The sequence below is a fragment of the Anoplopoma fimbria genome, chromosome 1, assembly GCF_027596085.1.
Source record: "Anoplopoma fimbria isolate UVic2021 breed Golden Eagle Sablefish chromosome 1, Afim_UVic_2022, whole genome shotgun sequence".
NCBI classification, from domain to species: Eukaryota; Metazoa; Chordata; class Actinopteri; order Perciformes; family Anoplopomatidae; genus Anoplopoma; species Anoplopoma fimbria.
Window position 1 is genome coordinate 5112251 of NC_072449.1, and position 23534 is coordinate 5135784.

A 23534-nucleotide genomic window follows, 5' to 3' on the forward strand; every position below is an offset into this window, starting at 1 on the left:
CAAGGATGGCACCATCGCTTTCTCTGAAAAAAAAAATCATAACTCATGGTGATATATTTTTATAAAATTTGTTTAAAGTTGTAATAAAGTGATGTGTTCCTCTCCTCCATGAGCGCCTGTTCCCCTTCCCTCCTCTCTCTTTGTCTCTCCGTCGCCTCTCAGCATCTCTGGAATGCCGAAGAGGAGGGAAGTGTGGTTTGTGCTCGAGGAGATGCCGGCGTTTACACGCTGCTTGTCCGTTTGTTCATTAGTTCCTCTCCAAGGTTTACGCAGAAGTAGAGCAGCGAGAGTCATTACTGTCATCAGAAGAAGCCCTCTGGGTTCTATATAGCTGCCAACCGCAGAGCAGAGAGAGAGCGAGAGATCGTTGAGAGCAGAGTGTTTATGGTGCTCGCTGTGTTTGTGTTAGAATCATCTTTTGCCAAGAGACAAAACATAAACATCGTCAGTCTTTTTCCCGGGTTCTGGCTCGTGACGATGTTCCAACAGAGGCGAGGCTGACACTGATCAGAGGCAGATATTTCTCTCTTGGCTTCGGTCTGCTTTGAGTCTCCGACGAGGAGAGGAAGTGAAAGAAGAACTCTCTTCTCTCCCTCTTAAGATAAGATAAGATAATCCTTTATTAGTCCCGCAGCGGGGAAATTGCTCTTCGGGTATATTGTATGTTTTCACACCTTCCCTCTCTCTCTCTCTCGAACTCCCCTCGCTCTCTTTGACACTTCTTCCATTCCTCTTTTAATGATGTTGCTGCTCATCCTCCTTGTCCCATCCCTGATCTCGTCCTCCCCTTTTTTTCACTGAGGCTGACACAGTCCAGAAGAAAAAGCACCGTGGGATGCATCAAACACCGCCGTCGTCTTCCAATATCCCCAAAGAATACAAAACAGCCCCTCATCTGTTCCCCTCTCCCTTCTTCTCATCTTCTCATCTTCTTCATCCTTTCGTTCCCTTCTCCAGCCCCTTGAGAAGTTAATTCCCCGCTTTCAAAGAAATGAGGGGCAGAGGAGAAGGTAATTAGTATTAAAAAAAAAAGAAAAGAAAAGACAAAAGTATAAAATGGCAGTTGGAGTATCTCCCCATGAGACCGAAATGTGTTCATCATGTTCATTTGCAGGACTTTTTGTCCCCTTTATGCTTTTTTTTATTTCCCTCTTCCCCTCCTCCTTCTTGACTCTCAAAGTCGAAGAGCCGGAGGTTTTTGTCTTTTTTACATTCTGTTTCATTCACATCATCGCAGAGGATGGGGGTCATCTCCGCACCATCTTCATTAAATTAAAATCATAATTAAGTCATTCTCTCTCTCTTGCACATTCTCCCCACTCCTCCTTCCTCTTTTTTAATCTTCTACTCGTCATCAGACGTAGGCCGATTCGCTGGACTGGGTGCGCCCCAGGTTGGGCGGCTGGGACAGATGCGCCATGTCCTTCTTCCTGATCTCGCAGATGGACTTCCTGCGGGCCTGCACGCCCCTGATGGCGGCCTTGATCTTGCGCCAGCCCAGGTGGTTGAGCTCCGCCAGGTTGAGCACCACGCAGATGCCGCTCACCGCGAACATGAACACCAGGAAAACCGTTTTTTCAGTGGGGCGGGACACGTAGCACTCCACCTCCTTCAGACACGGGTAGCGGTCGCACTCGAATATCCCAGGCACGCTGAAGCCGTAGAGGAAGTACTGGCCCGCCAGGAAGCCGATCTCCAGAGCGTTTCTGAACACCACCTGAATGATGTAGAAGCGGGAGATCCCTTCTTGCCGGCGAACCTTGGAGCTCTTCCCGTGGGTGAGGCCCCGCGGGGCGTTGGGGATCTCCTTCACCTCCAGGCAGTCGGGTTCCTCCTTCCCTCCTCCACTGTCACCGCCGTGCTGAACTAGAATCCCATTGATGTTGCGGAGCTTCCTCGCCCCGTCCCTACCCCCGTAGTCCCTCTCCATGATGGGATACAGGAAGGAGTAGCGCCGGTCTTTCTGCTTGGCCGACTGGTGGACGGAGTAGGTGATGAAGCAGAGGCTCGGCGTGCACACCAGTATGATCTGGAAGACCCAGTACCGGATGTGGGAGATGGGGAAGGCCTTGTCGTAGCAGGCCTGGTTGCAGCCGGGCTGCAGAGTGTTGCAGATGAACATGGTCTGCTCGTCCTCGTACACGGTCTCACCAACGATGGCAACGATCAGGATACGGAAGATCACCACTACTGTCAGCAGGATCCTAGAAGGAGAAAGAGAGAGATTTAACTGGGTCAGAGACGCAGAGTGATTTACTTTGTCAGGAAGGATGAGATGTCCTCAGATTTCCTTTCCAGCAGAGCCTCTACAGATACGTATGAGTGTGAAAGTGTGATTAAGCAAGAAAGATGAAGAACAGAGCTAAGTGAGCCTGAACAGAAGAAAGATGATCCATCAAGAATTTTGCATAATCAGTTTTGAAAAGAGTATAAATAGAAAATATATAAAACAAAGTGTAAAAGTTAAAAATGTCTCTGTTTAAAAATATTCTTCTCTATTATTAGTATTTAAAAGCAAATCCCTAAAGGCCTGGTGACACCTTCTACTTTAAAATAAGAGTTACAGTACGGAGAAAACAAGAGAGCAGATCAGAGAGCTATTGTGACAAAAGCTTGCATGTTTCAGACTCAAGGTTGAGAGGAGGGATTAGAGATTGAAATCACAGCAGTGAGCTTGGTAAAGGACGTCAAACTCCTTAATTAGAAAAGAGAAGTGGGAGAGAAGGCAGAAAATAATGTACTGATGATAGAGGGGGGAACATTGTGTCACCATTAAGTCACTGTTTCTCCTGATGAGAACCAGAGAAGAAGAGTGCTCCAAAGTAAACACTCCAGAAGAAGAACAGTTGCGAGCTGAGCTTCGATGTGTCTTCAGCGCTCAAGATGCAGTTTGTGTGTGTGTGTGTGTGTGTGTGTGTGTGTGTGTGTGTGTGTGTGTGTGTGTGTGTGTGTGTGTGTGTGTGTGTGTGTGTGTGTGTGTGTGTGTTTGTTATGTGAGGGTGTATACAGGTAAAAAAGATGCGTGATCTTGTCTAATTTTAGTGTCCTTTGGCATCATCAGGCAAAGTCACCATGGCAGCCTTGATTGAGGCTCACATAAATTGGATCTGTGATCAGTTTACACACACACACACACACGCAAACGATTATATGGACTAATCCCTCAGTTGTTGACGTTTCACTGGCACAGGTAGCCGACTCTCTCTCTGCAGCAGGTGACCCAGAGGTGAACCTCGTTTGCAGATTAGTTGCTATTTCCGTGTGGGGGTGTGCTGAGACTGAGAGAGAATTGTTGCCGAAGTTGGTTTAACTTCAATTCTCTCCGTGTGCATCTGTGCACGTTAACGTGTGTCTATTCTAACGTATGTTTAAATGCGCTGACTTTGCATATCCTGAAGTCTTTACGTGTCTATGTGCTTCATGAAGTCACTCAAAGTAGACGGACTACAGGTTTCTACTCCTCCCCCCCTCTTGTTCTGTTCCCTTCTCTTGCAGACATCTCTCTGTCTTTGTTCTCTTCTCCTCATTTATTTTTCAGATCTGAGACCAAGCAAGCACTTAAGACAGCAGGCCTTTTTATTTCCCTTCTCCAGTCAGAGCCAGCCAGTTGTTCTGTCTGTAATCTGTGACTAAAGTCTGGACCGAGGCTGCTGCAGACTGCAGACGGGCCTCCGGACATTGTTGCTAATCTGTTGATTGATCTCTGCGTTGTAGTTCAATCCAACGGATATGAGTTCTGCATGCAGCGAGATCAACTCTCACTAATCACTAACATTTTATATTAATGATAATCCCATAAATAACTGCATGATAAATCGCTGTCATTACTTCATATGAACCCGTAGTGAACGGCATCACAGAAACCCATCAAAACCTGACCTCATCACATTTATCATGGATTTATGGGTTTTTATAAAAGTGCATTCAAGTCAATAGATGATGACATATAAATATGGCTTTGGTGTAGATGTAGAAAGAGCCACTCATTCCTGAGAATAAGTCAGTGCAGAACACAGAGCATTTCAATTTCAATAGATGAAGCTTCGCAAGAAACTTACTTGCGCCTTTCAAACATCAATGGCAAATTGCTGCCCCACCAATTTTACATATTGCACACAATTGCACACAATGTCATTTTTCATCCCTGTCTCCTACAAAATTCCATTTTCATACAACAAGACTACATTCACAACTACTTTTCGAGGGAAACTAGTTTTCTACCAGATTGCGGTTGCAGTTTAAACACGTCTTTAAGCTTGTAAATTGCCCCATAATTTAACTACAAAGCAGTAAAATGACTTGGTTATATTTAGGTTACAAAACTACTTGGTTAGGTTTAGTCAGTACATCAGGATTTGGGTTAAAATATGTATGTTTGTTACATTATTAAATTCAATGTTGACTTTTGGTTTCACACGAGACACAAACAACGGTTTCCTGGGTGAAAGTCCTGTGTTTGTATGATCCACCCACCCACCCTTATCTCCTCTCTATGTGGATTTATGCAGACTATGTTTACAAATGTATTTGTTAAGCAATTGTAATCTGGAGAAAATATGTTTGAAGCATTATTGTCAATGCACTTTTGTTGTATCGCAACCTACAATTTTAGGATACCAGGCGGCATTTGTGTGAATGTAAATCATTCTGCATGCTCTGGACCTTTTAAAATTTCAGTACAATGTTCTACTCAGCTCAAGTGTGAATCATAACATAAATAAATAACAATGCCAGCAAACGCATGCAACAAATGCAGTATGCATAAAAGACAGAATGCCATCACTGTAACAGATGAATCCAATGTCTGAAATGGAATATAGTCGCTGCATGGCAACATTGACACACAAGAACAGATATTTTGGTTATTTTGTAGGTTGATGATGTATTCTTATCATGTCCATGATGAATGGCTGAATAAAAATGAAGATATAGTAAAGATTTATTAATGTATAAACTTCAAAAACATTTTAATCTCAGTCCCTCACGCTTCATGTGTTTTTTATATTCATACGTGGAACATTTCTCAAACACTTTCTCCTCTAACAGCCGCCTCAGTACACAGCTTAACATTTCAAATCCCACCTTAACCTCTCTCCTCCATTTCACCTGCAGCTCTCCCTCGAGATAAGTCTGGATTTAATAGATAGAATCAACAAGAGAGAGTAGCTGTGACGTGAATTCACCTCGGGCCGAATCCACTGCATTTATCCAGAAAGAGTTCTATTTGTGAAAGATTGTATCAAATTAAAAGATCTGCTTATGTGGACAACACTGTGACGGTACGGTGGAGGCCCACGTTACCGGCACCTCAGACGATGCCAGATAATCATTAGATGGCATTTGGCTGTGCGGAGGGTCATCTACCAATCACACAGTGGCTTTGCCGGTCTTTCCGCGGCGCAGATGTGGAGTCGAAGGGCAGAGTTAATCCTGTCCAGAGTTTTGACGGCGTGCAGTTCACATGTAACCATCTCATCAAAACTGCGATGACCTCCAAAATGAAAAATATAGGACTTAATGCCAATCTGTGCACCTGTGATCAGCTGGCATGTGGAGGGGGGTAGAAGGGAGGGAGAAAAACAATAACTGAAAAAAGATGTGAATGCTTTTTGCCCTTGCAGTGACTCCATTAAGGAGCTTAGCGGGCGGAGACTTCACAATGCCAGAGAGAGACGGCGTCGCACTAAGTAGGCGTGCACACTAAGTAGGCGTGCACACACATGTATTCTGTAAGGCCACACACATGCACACACGCACACATATCCGTACAACAAAAACAGCACCCTGACAGTGAGTAAAGGCCGTTTGGAACTAACTCAAGTACTGAAAGAAGACCTCAAATCGCTGTTTGAGATGAATTAGTTCCAGACAGGGATAAAAAGATTATAAAGTCACCAAAAAAAGAGACCGAGTGTGGCTCGGACATCTCCGCCTTAAATTAAAAGAGAAACCTGCCAGTGCGGGAAAAAGGAAAAACCAGCAATGGAGGAAAATCTCATCATAGAGAATGAATTATATAATAGCTTCCACACGCGAACCCGCTGCTGTAATCTGTGGCTGGGCCAAGGGAGGATTCTTGCATTAGTTTTTTTTTTTTTTTATGTTAATGCCATCGAATAGCTTTAGATTATCGTACGCCACACAGCAAACCCCCCACCTGTTTTTTCTCTTCTCTCTAAAGCATCTTTCTGTTTTTTTAATTTCATTTGCAGTCCCTGGGCTCCTGTTGTGGCCCTTTTTCTCTCTCTCTCTCTCTCTCTCTCTCTCTCTCTCTCTCTCTCTCTCTCTCTCTCTCTCTCGCTTTCTCTCTCTGCCAGGAATAATCTCCAGATTGTTACTGTAGTTTTTCTATGAAGAGCATTCTTTCTCTGCAAACAGTCAGATGAGGCATTTAAAACACCAAAGTCCTTCTCAGGCACCCTCTTATCGTCTCTGCACACTCACACTCTTGTGGAAATGAACGTTTACAGTACATTTAAGTCACTATTGAATTGATTAGTTAAATAATCCATAGAAACAGAAAAAAATATAATCGATAACAATGTTCAGTTTTCATTTAAGCTTGGTGCAGCTTCTCAAAGGTGTGTTTTATGTCATTGTTAATTAAATACTTTGGACTATTGTTTAGACAAAACACACAATTTGAAGACATCCCTTTAGGATTTCTTTTTAGACTTTTCATGGGATTTAAAAAAAATGTTTTTTTTTACAAATTGTAGATTAAAAAAGTTCAAAGTGCATCAAACATGCAGCTTGCAGACATGTTAGCACACATCCCAGCTCACCCGCGGCAGACAGTGTTTGTTGTTCCCTTTGACTAATATGTTGACTGTGTTATCACACAGGCGCTGGTGATTATGCAGGAACATTGTCGCAACTCGAGTCCAAAAAACGCCTCTTCTCCTCCAGCAATTGTGTGTCCCCGACCTGCTGTCTTTTCTTTCACTCCTCCTCATTGCCTGACGCTGATATCTTGCACTGAGGGGGCGTTTTTCAGTTTCAAAGCTCTCATTGAGAACGTGGGGTTAATTGTCAAAAATTAAACGTGTTCAATGATGTGAAAAATAATAATTATGTGCATGTGACAGGAGAATTAGTTCCACCAGCCTCTTCCTTGTGCACACCAACACACACACACAAATTGTGTTTCTGCACCGGCGGTCTGCAATATTCAACTTCCAGAGCAATTGAAATGCAATCACTGTGTAGCTCCCTTGATATTATTGAAGATCTTTCTTTATGTTTAATGTCAGCCTCTTCTAATGAAACCTCCAACCCTATTTACATGGCAAGTGGGTGAAAGGGTGAGCTGCATAAAAATAGAAGTAGAGGTGAGGTGGGAGCTTGTGTGTTGCCCATTAGAGCTGAAGTTTTAGGGCTAAGTGAGGAATGAAAAATGTGCACACTTGTTGGGAGGCACTTTTTTTGTATCGTGTCCACTGCAAAGTACAAAGTATGTTGTCCTCCTGTAGATAGAAACAGGGACAAAGGTTGACGCGGAGTAGAAAAAGCACCAAATCATGGAATTGTGGACAAAGGATGTAAATCTGTTGGAGGATGATGAGGCAGAGAAGGAGGAAATTATCGTCCAGAGATCGATAAGGAGCGCAAGGTTTCGGAGAGATTTGAAGATGTGGCGGAGGAGATAAAAAGATAAGAGAGAGGAGGAGGAGGAGAAGGGTGGAGGAAGAGCAGTGGTGGTTCCTTTACCCAGAAACACAACACAACCCCCCCCTCCCCACTTATTTTTTTCTTCTTTCCTCTCATCTCTCCTCCCTCCCTTCAATCTCCCCTTACGCTGGTTACCACGGCAACAGGCGAGAGGCAGAAGAACGAATGGGGGGAGAAGAAGTGTGCCAAGTAGAAGCTAAGTCAACTACAGAACGGCGTGTCTCTGACCAGTTAGAGCGAGGCTTAGGTGCCTTTGAGGAGCTCGAGGCTTGTCTACTTTAAGGGTTCACTGCAACACGACACCAGCAAAGGAGAACGGAACGACGCCTCAGAGTAGTAGACGCTTTTAGAAGATAAAAAAAGAAAAAGAAACTACTGTTGTTCAAAAGCCGTGAAGAAGAATCAATGTTGAAAATAGGTTATTTAAAAAATGAGACCCAGGAACCATTTTAAAATATACATGTATAGTCTCAAAAATAAGATAAGATAAGATAAGATAATCCTTTTTTAGTCCTGCAGTGGGGAAATTTGCAGGATAGTGCAAACAAGAGACATAGTAAAAAAAACAATATCAAAACAAGTATTATAAATAAGTAATAAGTAATAACACAGTAAAGAATATTAAATAAGTTTTAAAAAATGTGAAAAAACCACAATAACTAAAATATTATATATACAGACAGAATAATTGTAGTATTGTACAGTGTATTGCACATATTTTTATATTGCACATATTTTAAAAAATCTATCTTGTGTTGAATTTCAGTGTTGAATTTCAGTTTCATGGATGAAATCGTGGAGGACAGACGATAAAAAGCTCTTCTCTGCAGACTGAGGAGTGCGTTAGCTTCTCTGGACAGCGATGTCAACAAGTCCAGTGTTATGGCTGACCTGCTAATGCCTTCAGAGCCTCACCTTTAGCCTCCATCAATACCTGTTCCCTCACGGTTAAGCTCTGCCTTTTCTCTGCACAGCTCCATTTCCCCCTCTCGTTTCTACGCCTCCATGCTGCTGCAGCTCTCTTTTCTACTACTAATTACGTCTATGGATTTAGCGCCCCAGTTTCCCCCGAGAGAATCACCAATCAGCCTCCCATCATGTATTTTGTTTCGCAACCTCTGATCTGCATGACAATCACTTACAGCCTAATAATCACACTGTTCTACGACTTCACTTCAAGTCAAGAGATCTGGAACCAGGATTAACCCTCAACTGTGGATGCACACGAAAGGCAATTTCGAGGAGTAAACAGTTCTGCATCGTTGCATACTGTAGGAGCACAGCACGATGGGATTGTGACGGCAATGTGAAACTAAATAAGTCTTGTTGACTCTCTGAATATACTGAGAATCACATCACAATTCTGGACTTATTTGACCCTTCACCACATAAAGACAAAATATAGTAGGGAGGGTGTACTGACGTCCGTCAGTTGTTGGTCCTCCAGCTGAGTAATATTCGAAGAAGCCTACATTATTGTACAAAAATGCAAAATATTTGCCTAGGGCTTTTATTGTGAAAGGTGGGAACGGAAGAAATGGACTAGGTATATTGGCTGCCATGGTTGAAAGTGGGAAAAAAAGTTTGCAGTCTTTTTGTTCGGACTAGGGAGCTTCAGAGTTGTTGTTTTATAATCCTCATAAATAAAAGTGCAACTCAACCTGTTTTGCACAAGGTGATTGGTTAATGCTTTTATTCGAGGTGCAAAAGCTCAGAAAAATCAACTTGCTACAAAATAATTAGCCTTTTCTCTGCATAATATTCAAGTTCTGTTTGAAAGTATGCATGACTGAAACAACAATTAAAAAAAATATATCAATTTCATTAAAAAAAAAAAAAGTAATTTAGATTATTAAAAATAAGTAATTTAGGCTGTAAGACTAACCTCACTAGAAATAATTAAAAAAAAAAAAAGCTTCATGGGTTGCTCCAACACTTTTTTGAGAAATACAGAAGGTACCACTCATCATTATATGTGTTTGTTAAATATGAACCTAGAGCCAGGAGATAGTTACCTTAGCTTAGCATAAAGACTGGAAGCATGGGGAAACCGCTAACGTATAAAGCTCACAGTTTCCCTTTGCTTTCAGTCTTTGTGCTAAGCTAAGCTAACGGTCCCATGGCTTCAGGTTCATATTTAATATGAGATTGATTTTCTCATCTAACATATGATGGGAAATAAATAAGCCTCTCCGCTGCCCGCACAGCATGAAGTCTAGATTTTAGGATTTGCAGCGATGAATTTACTCATCAGTGTCAGCAGAGGTTTTGGGAAAATCCCTCCATCTCTTTGTTTACTCCAACCTTTATCCTTCCTCTCCTCTCCTCATTTCTTCTTTCACATCTCCATATTTTTGGCATCGTGTCTCTCTGGTGTGTCTTGAGGATACCAGGTGGTAACCCAAATACAGCGCACCAGCAGCTGTGACGAATCTAATCCTGTCACATCAAATACGGATGGACACATGACATGCTCTCTCTCTCTCTCTCTCTCTCTCTCTCTCTCTCTTGGTCTGTGTCCCTTTGCCACGGTTTATCAATAGCTCGTAGTTCGCAGCGGGTCACCTGGCACCAAGCTCGATCTGACCTCACACACACACACACACACACACACACACACACACACACACACACACACACACACACACACACACACACACACACACACAGAAGGGAGGTTGCAGTGCTTGAAGCCAGTGACAGAAGGAGAGGGGGGGGCTGCACTCTCCCCCGCTGACGGACCTTCATCCTGCGTTGCCACCGAACAAACATTTACAGGTCGCCATCACACGCTATCGCCTTCAAATGCTCAGACCGATAAAACAACAAACATACACAGATTTACCAGGAATACAGAGAATCAGAGAAGGAAATCACTGAGGACACCTCTCCACACACACACACACACACACACACACACACATTTTAATCAGACACACACACTCTTCCAGATGTTGCCAGGCGTCACAAAGCCGATTGTGTCTGACATTGCTGGGTGTTAGTTCCATCCTCTCTGGAGGAGATGAAGATGGATTTTTCTATCATACCAAACCGGTGATAATGGTTTTATCATTGTTTAGCCGTGGAGCTCTTTGAACTCAGAGCAGGTGGTCTCCAAGGATCTGGGGTTGAGTTCGGTTTAGGGACAGAATGTACTGGCACGTTTATTTGAATGAATATTCAAAGAGTGAGATATGCAAAGCACCTCAAAACCTAATAATCCTAGCAGGATGGATTTGGCTTGTGTGTAGTTCATGCACACGGTGTTACTAAGTCTACTTACTTCATTTTTAATGCTACTTAATACTTCTACTCCTAAACTCCACATGTAGGGACATTTTTTGTTATTTACGCTACTACATTTATTTGACAGCTTTGAGCACTGGTTACTTTTTCGCAGCAGAAAACAGGCTGATCTCATCCAGCATTCTTAGCTTTAGCTAGAAAAAAGGAACGCATGGCAATTTGCACATATTAAAAATTATCAATTTATATGTAAACATGAATGAGGAAATATAAAGACCATAAAAACCCACATAAGGCGGAGTGGAGGGTCCAACAAAAGCAGGTATTTCACGCAGGAGATTGCTGTTTTTGCCTCTTGTGAAATGAGAAATAAAAGTTGATTTGTGTTGATTTTTGCATAACTTCAATACTAAAGTAATGGACCATTTCCATAGAACACCACGTTCTTTTCCTCAACCTAAATTTAGAGGTTTTTTTGTCTAAACCTAACTGAGTTGGTTCCTGTGAAGACGGAAGTTAATTTTAAAAAGACTGTATGCATGTAACGGGAAAAAACTGTGGAGTGGAGTTTAGTAGGAAAACACACAAAAAATTACGAACTTTTACATAAGATTTCATACGAATCGTTGTATGAGGACACGTTGTATAGCTAAGTCCTTTTACTCTAGTAACTTTGAAGTACTTTACTTGAGTATTTACATTTCATGCTACTTAATACTTTTACTCCTAAACTCCAGGGGGAATTTTGTTTTCTTACAGCACTACATTCATTTGACAGCTTTGGTCTCTGGTTACTTTTTTGCGTAAAAAGACAACAGTGAAATGTCACATTTTAATGGATGCAACAGTCATAATAAGGTAATTTGTAATATGTAAATGTTTAATTAAGCTGATAGCTGCTGTACTTTTACTTGTGTAAAGTACTTGTAGATATGAGTTGTTAATGTTAATGACCTTTTAGCCTTATAAATCTATTAATTGCCTTATAAATACTATGTTTCCTTACACACTGAATATAAGTACACAGATATACAGCCATATCGTCATATTCGCAGTACACTGTCTGTACTTTGTCTTCAAGTTGCAATGACACTTTGGTTGGTGACAGAATGCTCTTTTATGATTGTATCTTCTCTGTGTGTAATCCTGGATCTGTAAGATCCTAAAATGGAAATCTAATAATAGCATATTCTAAGACTGCACACTTATCTATCCATCTCTTTGTCCCTCTCTCTCTAACACACACACACACACACACACACACACACACACACACACACACACACACACACACACACACACACACACACACACACACACACACACACACACACACACACACACACACACACACACACACACACTGAAAGGTATTTAAGTAGTGTTGTGATGAATGTGAGCTGACGGGCTCTGGAGATAAAGATCACAGCCCTACTGAGGCAGACATTAATTCAAATTTAACACAGTGTCTCACACACCCACGTGCACATGAACACACACGCATGCAAACGTGTATTTTTGTGTATTTTTGTGTATTTGTTGTACCAATCTTCCCTGGCTCATGACTATAAAAGGACATTTTTGGGGTTTTTAAGTATTTAAACACCAGCAAAGTACAGATTGAACCTAGGAGAGGTGAAGTGTGCACTGGTACCCAAGTGCTCCGTACGCATGGGGGTCTCCATGACGATACTAACTGTGGCAGTTACCTTGGCAACTGACAAGGCGATAAAAGTAAAAAGAGTTAAATTGGAGCCTGGGCATTAAAAATAGACTTGCTAAAAAAAAAATCTACTCTGAGTGATCATTCAGAGGAGATCATTGGCAGGAAACGTAAAAAAACAAATTAAAAAAAAGATGTGACAGGAGTGGTCACCATGGCAACAGAACAACCAGTGAGCAGAGCATTGGGGTTTTTTTGGGGATAGGTTGTGATGGACGGGTGAGGTTTGTGAGCAGGAGAAAGAGCAGCGGGGGAGAGGAAGGGAGGGAATGCGTGGGTGGGAAAGGAGGGAGGGAGGGAGGAAGGGAGGGAGGAAATACAGAAAGAGAGAAAGCGAGAGGGAGAGAGAAATGATGGGACGTAATCCGGATTAAAACGCTGGGTTTTGGACAATCCCGAGCTAGGGCCGCCGCATCCGTGCCAACTCCCCACCCACCGCGAACTCTCCCGTGCCAAGCTCCGACTCAAATCAGCCGCTCTGGCTCATGAAGGGAGCCTCCATGACACACAAGCAGACAGCAGCACATGGCTGAGCAGGGAACATCCCAAACACACTAAAAATAATCTTAAACATGTCATTATAGTGTTTTTGATGTACAATAGTGGCTCCAATGGAAGCCGCTGCAAAATATTAAAGACTGTAAAATACATAAATAACATTTCTGCAACTAGTATCCAGAGGCGGCATTGTTAAGTGTCACTCAAGTACTTTTTTTTTAGTATTTCCAGATATCTTTAGTACTTTGCACATTGAGAATATTAATACAAAATATCAATCAACTGTTTATTATTACGGATTAAGCTAGCAGCCAGTATATAGTATATATAGTAGTTGAGTTGCAACATTAGTGATTCACAAGTTAATGCATCACTTATTATAATCCAGTGATATAATAAAGGTTATTCTAAAAAAGGGCCATTCTGCACAATGAGTACATTTACTTTTAAGTATGTTTTAATGCTAATACTCATGTACTTTTAGTTAAGCTTGTGAATGTGGGACTTGTAAATGTAAATTGTACACTGTGGTATTAAGTAAAAGATCTGTGTTCTTCTTCCACCCTTAAGAGTATCAGTATGATTATTAAATGTACATACTGAAATATTAATTTCTTGCTTTTCTATGTATGACATTAAACAGCTTCATTCATTTATGCTTTAGGATTGGTAGAAGTGTCCTCGGTGGATGATTGGATCTTCTGAGGTGCATTCACGTGCGGATTTAATGTGTTTTTACTGATCTGATTAGATAAATGTCTGATGAAATGGGGTTTATATGCACAGTGAGGGTTTCTTAGGTTGCAAGCCGTGTCCCAACCCAATTAAAGAAAACACCAGCCACCACTCCTCAGTCCTGACCTGACTGTCAACATCTAATGCATCATTCAGCTCATATGGGAATAAGTGTACAGAAGATATTAACATTTAAATTACCCTTATTTATTCTTATTTTACACAACTGAACATTTTGGCACACTTTCCTTGCTCATTCTGAGGGTTTTTTCTTGTTTTTTTACATGTAGGAAGTGTTACATTTCATTGTTGAGCGACTAAAAAGAGTTTATCTAAGATCAAGAGTTCTTAACCGTAGAAAAAGCAGCTGCCAGTAATCTCACTACAAGGTCGACTGAGGGACATCTGCAACTTCAATCCAAATTTATAAACCAAGAAGTCCTTAGAGTCAGAGATAAATGGAAATTAGAACATTAGCAATTCCATGAAAACTTGTTGAGAAGACCAAAAATCTCACGGCCTTTCAAATCCAGTATAAAGATATGCTTTATCATGACTTTTAGAGTCATAATCACAAATTGACGACTTAATAAAAAGAAGAAAATATACAGTTTGTTGTTTGTTTGTTTGTTTTTTTAAATCAAAATATAATTTCCTTCTAACTACCTTCGAACTCCAGACATATCAACTCTGTCAGACTCTGACTTCCCACCTAGGATTTGAAGGCTTGAAACCAGTCGTTGACCGTTAGCTTAGCTTAGCACAAAGACTGGAAAAGGAGGGAAACAGCTTTCATGCTTCTGTCCAAAGGCAACCTCTAACAGATATCTGCCTATGAATGCAGAATCTGTAGGAAAAAAGACAAGATTTTTGTATCGGAGGCAGTCTGGTTTCCATTTGTAGTCCGATTAGGATTGACCATTCATGTTAGGGCAGGCTTTGGTTGCATGCAGGTAAACGGTCTCATTTTTGTATCTTGGCACGCACACGATCACGTGACTGTCACAAATAGTTCACTGATAAAAGCACTATGTACCTGTCTAGGGAGTATACAAAGAATGCCAATTCATTTTTAGATATTTTAGAAACAGGAGGTCCCAAAAAAAAATCTTCATTTGAGAAAAGATTATGCAGCAAAATCTCATTTACAGGATATTCAACTTCTGTTTCTTCATAATGCATGTAATACTTCACTTCTGCAGGGCCTACATAAAAGCAATAAAGTAATCCATGAATATGAGATATGAGTTTACAGATGATTACAATTCCTCCTCTGTATTGTGGAGGTTGGTTTATGGAGTAAGCTTTTTTCTTGTTAAGCCATCGGGTCGCGGACATGGTCTCTCAACTCCAGCTCCGTTCTCACTGCTTAAGTAAAAAAATCGAACTGTAAACAATGTCCAGCGCACAGAAGTGGAAGTCTTGGCCCGAATATTACATTGGAACCCCCACGAAATATTGGTCCTTGCACCAAAAGGCTAAATCGATGTCGGCTCGATCACGTTATATCTCATTTGTTTATTCTGTACCAAAAACAGTAGAGGTTTAGTATTTTTATGTGAGTTTTTTTTATGTGAGGTACAGCTTCCTCCAGTAAATATCAGCGTTAGTCCTGCACGTTGATGTCATTCTACAATGTATGTGTTTGTCCACCAAGTAGCTGGTTCATAATTGGCTAAGAGCGCTGTGTGAATGCAGCATATTGCCGAGTGCTTAATTGAACAATCTGTGAATGGGATCAAGTGTGTGTGTGTGTGTGTGTGTGTGTGTGTGTGTGTGTGTGTGTGTGTGTGTGTGTGTGTGTGTGTGTGTGTGTGTGTGTGTGTGTGTGTGTGTGTGTGTGTGTGTGTGTGTGTGTGTGTGGTGAGGTGCGAATGCATTGTCACACTATCTGGTTGGTCATTTGCAAAGACGAGTGCTGTGACAGCTTTGGCAGTATGTGTATGTTTGTTTGTGTGTGTGTGTGTGTGTGTGTGTGTGTGTGTGTGTGTGTGTGTGTGTGTGTGTGTGTGTGTGTGTGTGTGTGTGTGTGTGTGAGAAAAGCGCGTCCATGTTTATGTTTCTGCCCCTGAGTAATGACTAAATATATCAACCACGCTGCAAGTTTGCTTACGCACATGTTTGGAAGACCATCTGGTTAAGAGTGTGTGTGTGTGTGTGTGTGTGTGTGTGTGTGTGTGTGTGTGTGTGTGTGTGTGTGTGTGTGTGTGTGTGTGTGTGTGTGTGTGTGTGTGTGTGTGTGTGTGTGTGTGTGTGTGTGTGCACGCGTGTGAGGGGGCAGTGAATCAGATGTCTCCTTTTAGCATGTTGGTCCTGGCGGAGACGGTGTGAGCTTCAGAAAGGTGCGACTGTGTGCACTCACGATTATTTTTACTCCTGTTGAGTCAGTCACACTGTGCACAAGATGATACTGCCTCTAAGGAGCACACACACACACACACACACACACACACACACACACACACACACACACACACACACACACACACACACACACACACACACACACACACACACACACTCAGAAGAGATGAATGTACCACAGTCTCAGCTCGTTCATTAGAGACCACAGAAAAAGTGTGAAGACTGATGATGGGAGTTGAGGCGGGCGGAGGATAAATGAGGATAAATCAACGGAAGAAGTCTTTTTCATCTTCAAACTGAGAGATTGTATTGTGCCTCCTCACTTCAGTAAGATGAAGTGAGGAGGCAAAAAAGAGTGAGATGGAGAAAAGAGACAGCAGACAAACAATCAAAACAAAAAGGAGAATGTCAACTTTATGACGCCGACGTTGAAATGCCGTTAGTCACGAGTGATAAAAGGTTTTATAAATACGATAATGATCTCACAGTCACAAGCTTTTACACAAATATAGAGCTGCAGTGTTGCTTTGTACCAAACAAAGATCAGAGTTGCCTATTTGTCCTCATTATATCCCCACATATTTTAAAGTACTGTTTGTATCTGACTGCATAAGAGAATTAAACCACAGTCTCAGTTTTTTCTCCCCCATGTAAAGACGATTCAAAGACTATTATTATTGTTCATGCATGCGTTACGTATTCGTGTCCCCTTTGCAGGAAAGTACTTTTGGTTCCTGTCTGTTGTTGCATTAGGGTGACAGTTACAAGTCAAGAGTCTAATGTGAAAACCAAGAGGGATGTTGGGTATTTTACAGCCCTGTCATGTTGGTTTTTGATCAAAGAAGAGAAATTGTATCACCCGCAGCACAGAGCGACTACACCGTCACATAAAGAATTCATGGTTACACTTCTTGATGTTAAATCACCTGCTTTATTAGGATTTAAATTATTAACAAAGCTGGCATCTAATATTTTTTGAAGCCAATACTTCATTAACAAATCGATGAAACAAGGTCAGAAAATCATCTTGCAGAGATGTGAAACTTGAGATAAATAATTCAACATATCGCTTGTCATCATGTGGGATGTATTATATACGGATGCGAACAGGGACATGCTTTTCATGTTAGCTTGTTCAAGTATTGATTTTCTGACAGCGTACTGTAGATCTTGGCGGGGTGATTTTTTCTCTCCTTGGATGTCACAACCGATCACTGGTCCTTGAATGCATCGGCGGGGAATGAACAGTCAAGTGTTTTACCAAAATCACTCCTAGGTCTCTGTTCCAATTCTATTTTGGTGCCTTTCAATTTTTACATATTGCATAAATGAGGACACGACTAAATGATTGGTATCAGGTGTTTATTTTTTGCACAGTTGTGTCCCTGTGTTTGTGCTTGTGAGGTAACGTCCGGATTAAACTAACTCCAGTTCTGACGCTGACCTGCTCCGTCCTCCAGCGAGGTGCTAACGCTAAACCTGTAAGCCTTTCTGAGTCACCCTGCCAGAAACAGTTCCTCCACGAGGCCCTGCAAGGTGAAACCCGTCCAAACCCGGACCCCTTCGCACGCCCTAATCCCTCTATCTTTATCCATTCATCCCTCTCTCTATCTCTGTTCTCTATCGTCATCCGTGTCATTGTCCTCCAGCTTCGTTAACAGGGGATGAAGATGGAGGTTTAGCCGACGAACACACACAAACACATGCAATAAGAGTCGATTACACCACGTGACCCCTGACCTTAGCGTATGTGGACTGTGAGGATCAACAGAAAAGAGAATAAGCTGTCATAGAGAAGATGGGGGGGGGAGTGTACATGAGGTGTAAGCAGCAAGAAATGAGAACACAAGCTGCATAATTATGTGCAGTTGGTCTCTCTTTTTCTCCCCCAGATACAACTGTGCATCTCCGTAGGTCCCTATGGAGGCAGGTTGTAGTAAAAGGCAGCTCTTCCCTTCTGCTGGGCTCATTTCCAGGATGTGTGTATATCTGTAGCAGCACGGCTGGAGTAGATCAATCCCACTAACAGCGCTGACATGAACTCCGAGGCACACTTGAGGAATCATCTTCCTATAATAATCTTATCTTTGACATTATGGTTATTTCACCAGATAAATAAACTCCATAAATTGAGGTTTTATCAGCGGAAGGAAGCTGCATATTTGTATAAAAAGTCTGACATCTGGCAGGAATTGCATGCATTTTACTCCCATTCATATGCTTTATAATCTCTCAATGGAACACGTTAGGTCATTTTAATCACCGGTGTCCTATGCCAGCACGGGAGGAGGCGCTGACATTACAGCCGCCAGCATCCCGGGGGTCATTACATATGCAGGAGGAGGAAGTGTGAAAGCAGTGACACGGAGGGACGGAGTGAATACGATGTCAGAGATCTCGCTTGGCCTTCTCCAAGTGTCGTTTTTAAACACACTCTCGGGGGGATTCTGCCGCAAGCGAGGTGATACCACAGCCTCTTCTCCGCAGTATAGCACACGTTCGCCAGATAAACCTCATTCAGATAAACCATCCATCACCTCCGTGAGAGGTCGCGAACACTCCGCAGGGATGTGCTGAGTAAAAGCACGACGATCTAAAGGTCATGCAACGACGGAGCTGTAACCCGCCAACAAACACACTCTGTACACACTGCTCACTAATAAATGTTGGTTTTGGCTTAATGTGCTGCGCTGTGGCACACACACACACACACACACACACACACACACACACACACACACACACACACACACACACACACACACACACACACACACACACACACACACACACACACACACACACAAACACACACACATGCTTTAGACGGATGAGCTGGTGGCTCCTGAGTGACAACACTCATTTGACTCAGAGGAACCGTGCCGAGGAGTCATGCAGAGCGAGCTGGCAAGAAAGAGGCAGAGAGCTTTGACAGAAACACACCCACACACACTCTTTATCACCTTCTGTAAAGTGTACATGTGCAAATGCAAAACCTTCAATCATCTCCTCTTCAGGGATTCTTCCTGGTGAACAACAGTTGCAAAGACTGTGTTTTTAAAAAAAAGCCCCTGTAGTGCTTTAAAGCAGTTTCAAGGCCTCGTTTTGCCGCAAAGTGCTTGACAACGGCGTCTGAAACCCTGTTTCTCAAGGCTCCAAAACGGCAGTCTAGAAACCAACAGGTGACGTCACAGTGACTACTTACAGTCTATTGCCATAATTCAAAAATGTAAAAACACTCAAGTCTGAAGGAAAACAGAGAAAAACATTCTAAGCGCTCCAAGAGCCTGACAGCAGAATGTGTGATAAATGTGGGACAGGAAGTGTTTTAGTAGTTTTCCAAATGCCAGTTTTGGAAAAAGGGGGGCCATTGTTTAAGTCAACTTATATCTGGATAATACGATTTTTAAAGAGCCACTCAGAATGACAATGATCAAGTTTATAGTTCTCACTTAGCTTTGTAAATTGAAACACTAGTTGAAAAGAGTCCCCCTAATGTTTTATCTGTCCCACCACAGCTCTCTTATTGAAAAAGCCATTGCCAGAATAAATATTTGGGCTGCTAATTACCTGCATGGTTTATGAGGTACTTAAAGATTGAATCACTCACTTAACATTCCAGTCACTGAAACCCATTTTGTTTTTCAAATGGACAGGCCTAAAGACTGTTTCATTAAGTGCCCTGTCTTCCATCAGGCTCCACTTCCTGATCCATTATTGGAGATCAATATGAATGTGGTGGCTGGAGGATGCACCTGCATGTTTAGAGGTCCCACTCCGACCAATGGCAGCTCACATATATGGAGCTGTAAGCTATGGGAGCGGTGACCACGGTGATGTGTTGACAGTAGAGTTAGGTAGAGAGCGCTTCATCACGGGTTCTCCTTAGAGACCTTGTGTGCCAACAGGCGCCGGAGTCCCACGGCCCCATCTGATTGGCCCGGGTCGATTTGCACCCGCCGCCCTGCCCGTAATGGCAGGAATTAATCACAGGTAGCAGGTGAATACACAAACACGCTCTCACAGACGGGATGAAAACCCCCACAAAGTACACAGAAGCTCACGTTTCACACACACATGCACAAACCCCGACCGTAGAAGGGGATCTCCAGAGCCATTTGTAATCTTATACACAAACAACAAGTGTTTTATTCCCCCCTAATATGTGTGTGTGTGTGTGTGTGTGTGTGTGTGTGTGTGTGTGTGTGTGTGTGTGTGACTCATGTATGACGAATGCACTCGAGGCATGCAAGGCCGTTGTCGTGGTGAGAGCTCATGAGAGCGTACGCTGGCATCGCCTCGAGGACGGCAACCTGTCCGATGCTTCCTCACCTGCACCGACCAATGAGATCCCCCGAGGTCGCAGCGGAGGGACCAATAGGTTTTTAGGATTGAGGGAGTATTAGCGTGCGTTTAAAAAAAATTCATGTCAGCAGCATGAATGTGATGTCCCAGATTAGATGGTTTTGAGCTGCAGAAAAGCCAGTTGCAGGGAATGCACTTTACTGGGGGAACGTTGAGGCTGTCAAACCGACACTACAGATAAAAATGGCTGACTGGCTATTTTCATATTATCCTTAGGTGATTAGGAGTTCTTTCCCTTAACTACATTTAAGGGATGAATAATTACCAAAAAGGAACATCCTTCCCTTGTTGTATCCCAGTTTCCGAACTGGACAATTTCGAAAAAACTGTAACAGGCTACCTAGTTATCAAGGCAACAACGGCTCTTTAGGGGGTTTTCACATGTTGTGTCTTTGTAGCGTCAGTAAGACTTTAACAAGGATTGGACAGCCAATTGGACAGTTAGTCAATATGTCAGTTTCCAGCTGTGGAACTGAGGTTGAATGCTAAACAACTTAAAGTGGCAATCTCAAAGATTTTCATTTCAATAAATGTCTGTTCGGTCATTATCTATCCCTAAAGGAGGTAAGACAATGGTGACTGAACCTAAAGCCCACTAATGAAAGTATTGCAATATTTACTGGGTGGGCGACATTCCTGGAAAATATGCAGTATTACAGTTTTCTTCATTGTATACTTGCAAAAAATAGAAATATACACACAATTCTGAATATCTTGAAGCTCATCAAGATCAACAAAAAGACTTCAGAGTGCTGGACTCAAAAGCACAATTCCATTGTTTTCACTTATATAAACATTCTAAATCAACCAGGACTGAAATCTTAAGGATTGCCACTTGAACTACTACCAGTAATAACTATAAATGTGCGTTGACTTCCATAAAATGAGATTAAGAGTCTGCAGCAATCGCTCCAACCTTCAACATGTCAACCAGAGCTCAAGCCACAGCCTCAGTTTTCTCACATAGAGACATAGAAACTTGTAATCCACTGATTTAACAAAAACAGTGTAAACATCATAGTATCATAAGAGTTTGTGGAAAAGGAAATGCAAGTGAAACTGTAACATTCTGCTGAAAACACTTTGATATTTTGTAAAACTTTTGATCGGTTCCTCTCGTCTTATGAACATTTCAACTGTCTGGTCAACGGATATAATCTTCGCGAACATGATCTGAGACTTTTTTTTTGCCGCCGGGTGTCCTGGTTGCCCCGCCTGGGTCATGACACGCAGCACCATCTCGTGACGAGACAGTCCTCTCTGGCTTCCTACCAACGCCCTGCAGACCGAGGCCATGTGTCTGCTCGCTTGTCCGTGAATAACCGCTCCTCGCCGCCCCTTCGTCTTTTTTACTCTTTCCCCCGTCATCTGCTTTCCCGCCTCTCACATCTCGCACTCCGTACCGCTCTTTGCAAACCAAACACTTTTTTTTTTATCTCTCCCTCTCTCTTTTCCTCGATTTCCTTTGAGGATTTAATTCTTCTTCCTTCTCCTCGACAACCTTCACTTTCGGTCTCTTTCTCGCTCTTGCCCCGGACCCCTGCAGCCAGGATGACTAGTCCCGTTGATGAGTGCTCCTCCAGTGTCTCATGAGTGAAAGGAGGCAAATGCTGAGCAATCGTTCATCATAACACCGAAAGGAAGCGACTCTAACTAACCATCCGACCGTCCAAGACTCCAAATCACAACGCAGACAAAATTCACACTCAGAGCTTTGTCAGCAGAAGACGACTCATCATCTGCCAAAAAAGGAATGTTTCTCCACATCGTTTCCTTCGTAAACCGGCTGACATTTATTCACTCAATAATTCAAGAGTACAACTAGCCAGACTGAGTCAGTGGCTTCAGGGGATTGGTTTAAACTACTAATTCTCCGATGAACCCATGCTGAACCTGCGGTTTTCGAACATGTCCCAGGAAAACCCCAGAACTCAGGAGCGAGTCCTCTACTAGATGTACATTTATCATGTTTAATGCCGTCCACGGAGCTGATGCGCCTCTGTGGCTAAAAAAACGCTCATCAATTATTGCTCGCCCCGCGGCCGACGAGGACGACTTATTCAAAAGTAAAATACAAGACGTCTTCGCCGTCGTAGGATGTTGCATAAAACATAACAGCCGTGACCCTGCGCTCGTGACTCGTTCCTTTTTTCTTTTCTTTTTTTTAAGGTTGAGGGATGACTTCATAGTTGACAGAGGAAGAAAGCGAAAGATGAGGAAGGGTGAGGGAGGGGAGGAAATTGTGGGAAAGCTGAAATGAGGCACGCTTGTGTAACAGGACGGCTTCGAAAGAGAACGTTAAAGCGTGAGTGAATGAAAGAGAGAGAAAGAACATCAGCATGGAGAGCTGGAGTAGAACATGAGCTCTGGATCCTCTGATGTCCAAAGCCTCTGTTTCACATCATGTCGCTCAGAGGGATTAAACACTGAAAGCAGGGGAGGATTCATATTCTTCATGCACTGGCATCATGGTTTACATACCGTTTGTATGCATGCACATACAGTATGGAAACATGAGGATTAATGCACACGTCACAGCAATCACACCTCACACTCTTATCAAGAACTCACCTTCCGATCATAGTAGAGTGCTGTTGCACGGCGGCCTCCAGGAGGCGCTCCAGGATGGTCCATTCTCCCATGGCTGGAGTTTGGATGCATCCACTGGGGACAGGAAATTTAAGAGAGAAATGGGGGGTTCCCCAGTCGGCGGTGCACAAGTTAAAGTCCCGTTTGTGTGACTCTTCCAAGTCCACTTGTTGGGTCGAGATGAGGTAGGGAGATGCCTTCAGGTGTCTTTTTCAAAAGAGGGATTTAAAAGCAACTTTCACACGCCCCTTAACTGCACCTGAGATGCTTTTGGACTGAAGCTCGCCTAGCTCTCATAGGTGTAGAATGTGTAACTCTCCATCCGTGCACCCCGTCTTTCCAC

The 23534-nt window shown here is 42.7% G+C and overlaps 1 protein-coding gene across 1 annotated transcript; it reads right to left on the bottom strand.

Moving 5' to 3' along the window:
• Positions 1-1153: 1153 nt before the first annotated feature.
• LOC129095621 (gap junction delta-2 protein) lies at positions 1154-23244 on the bottom strand. The gene is made up of 2 exons (XM_054604142.1): positions 23174-23244; positions 1154-2204 (listed from the first exon to the last, which is right to left on the bottom strand). The coding sequence occupies exons 1-2, from the start codon at positions 23242-23244 to the stop codon at positions 1355-1357; spliced, it is 921 nt and encodes a 306-aa protein (XP_054460117.1). The 3' UTR covers positions 1154-1354.
• Positions 23245-23534: the final 290 nt, after the last annotated feature.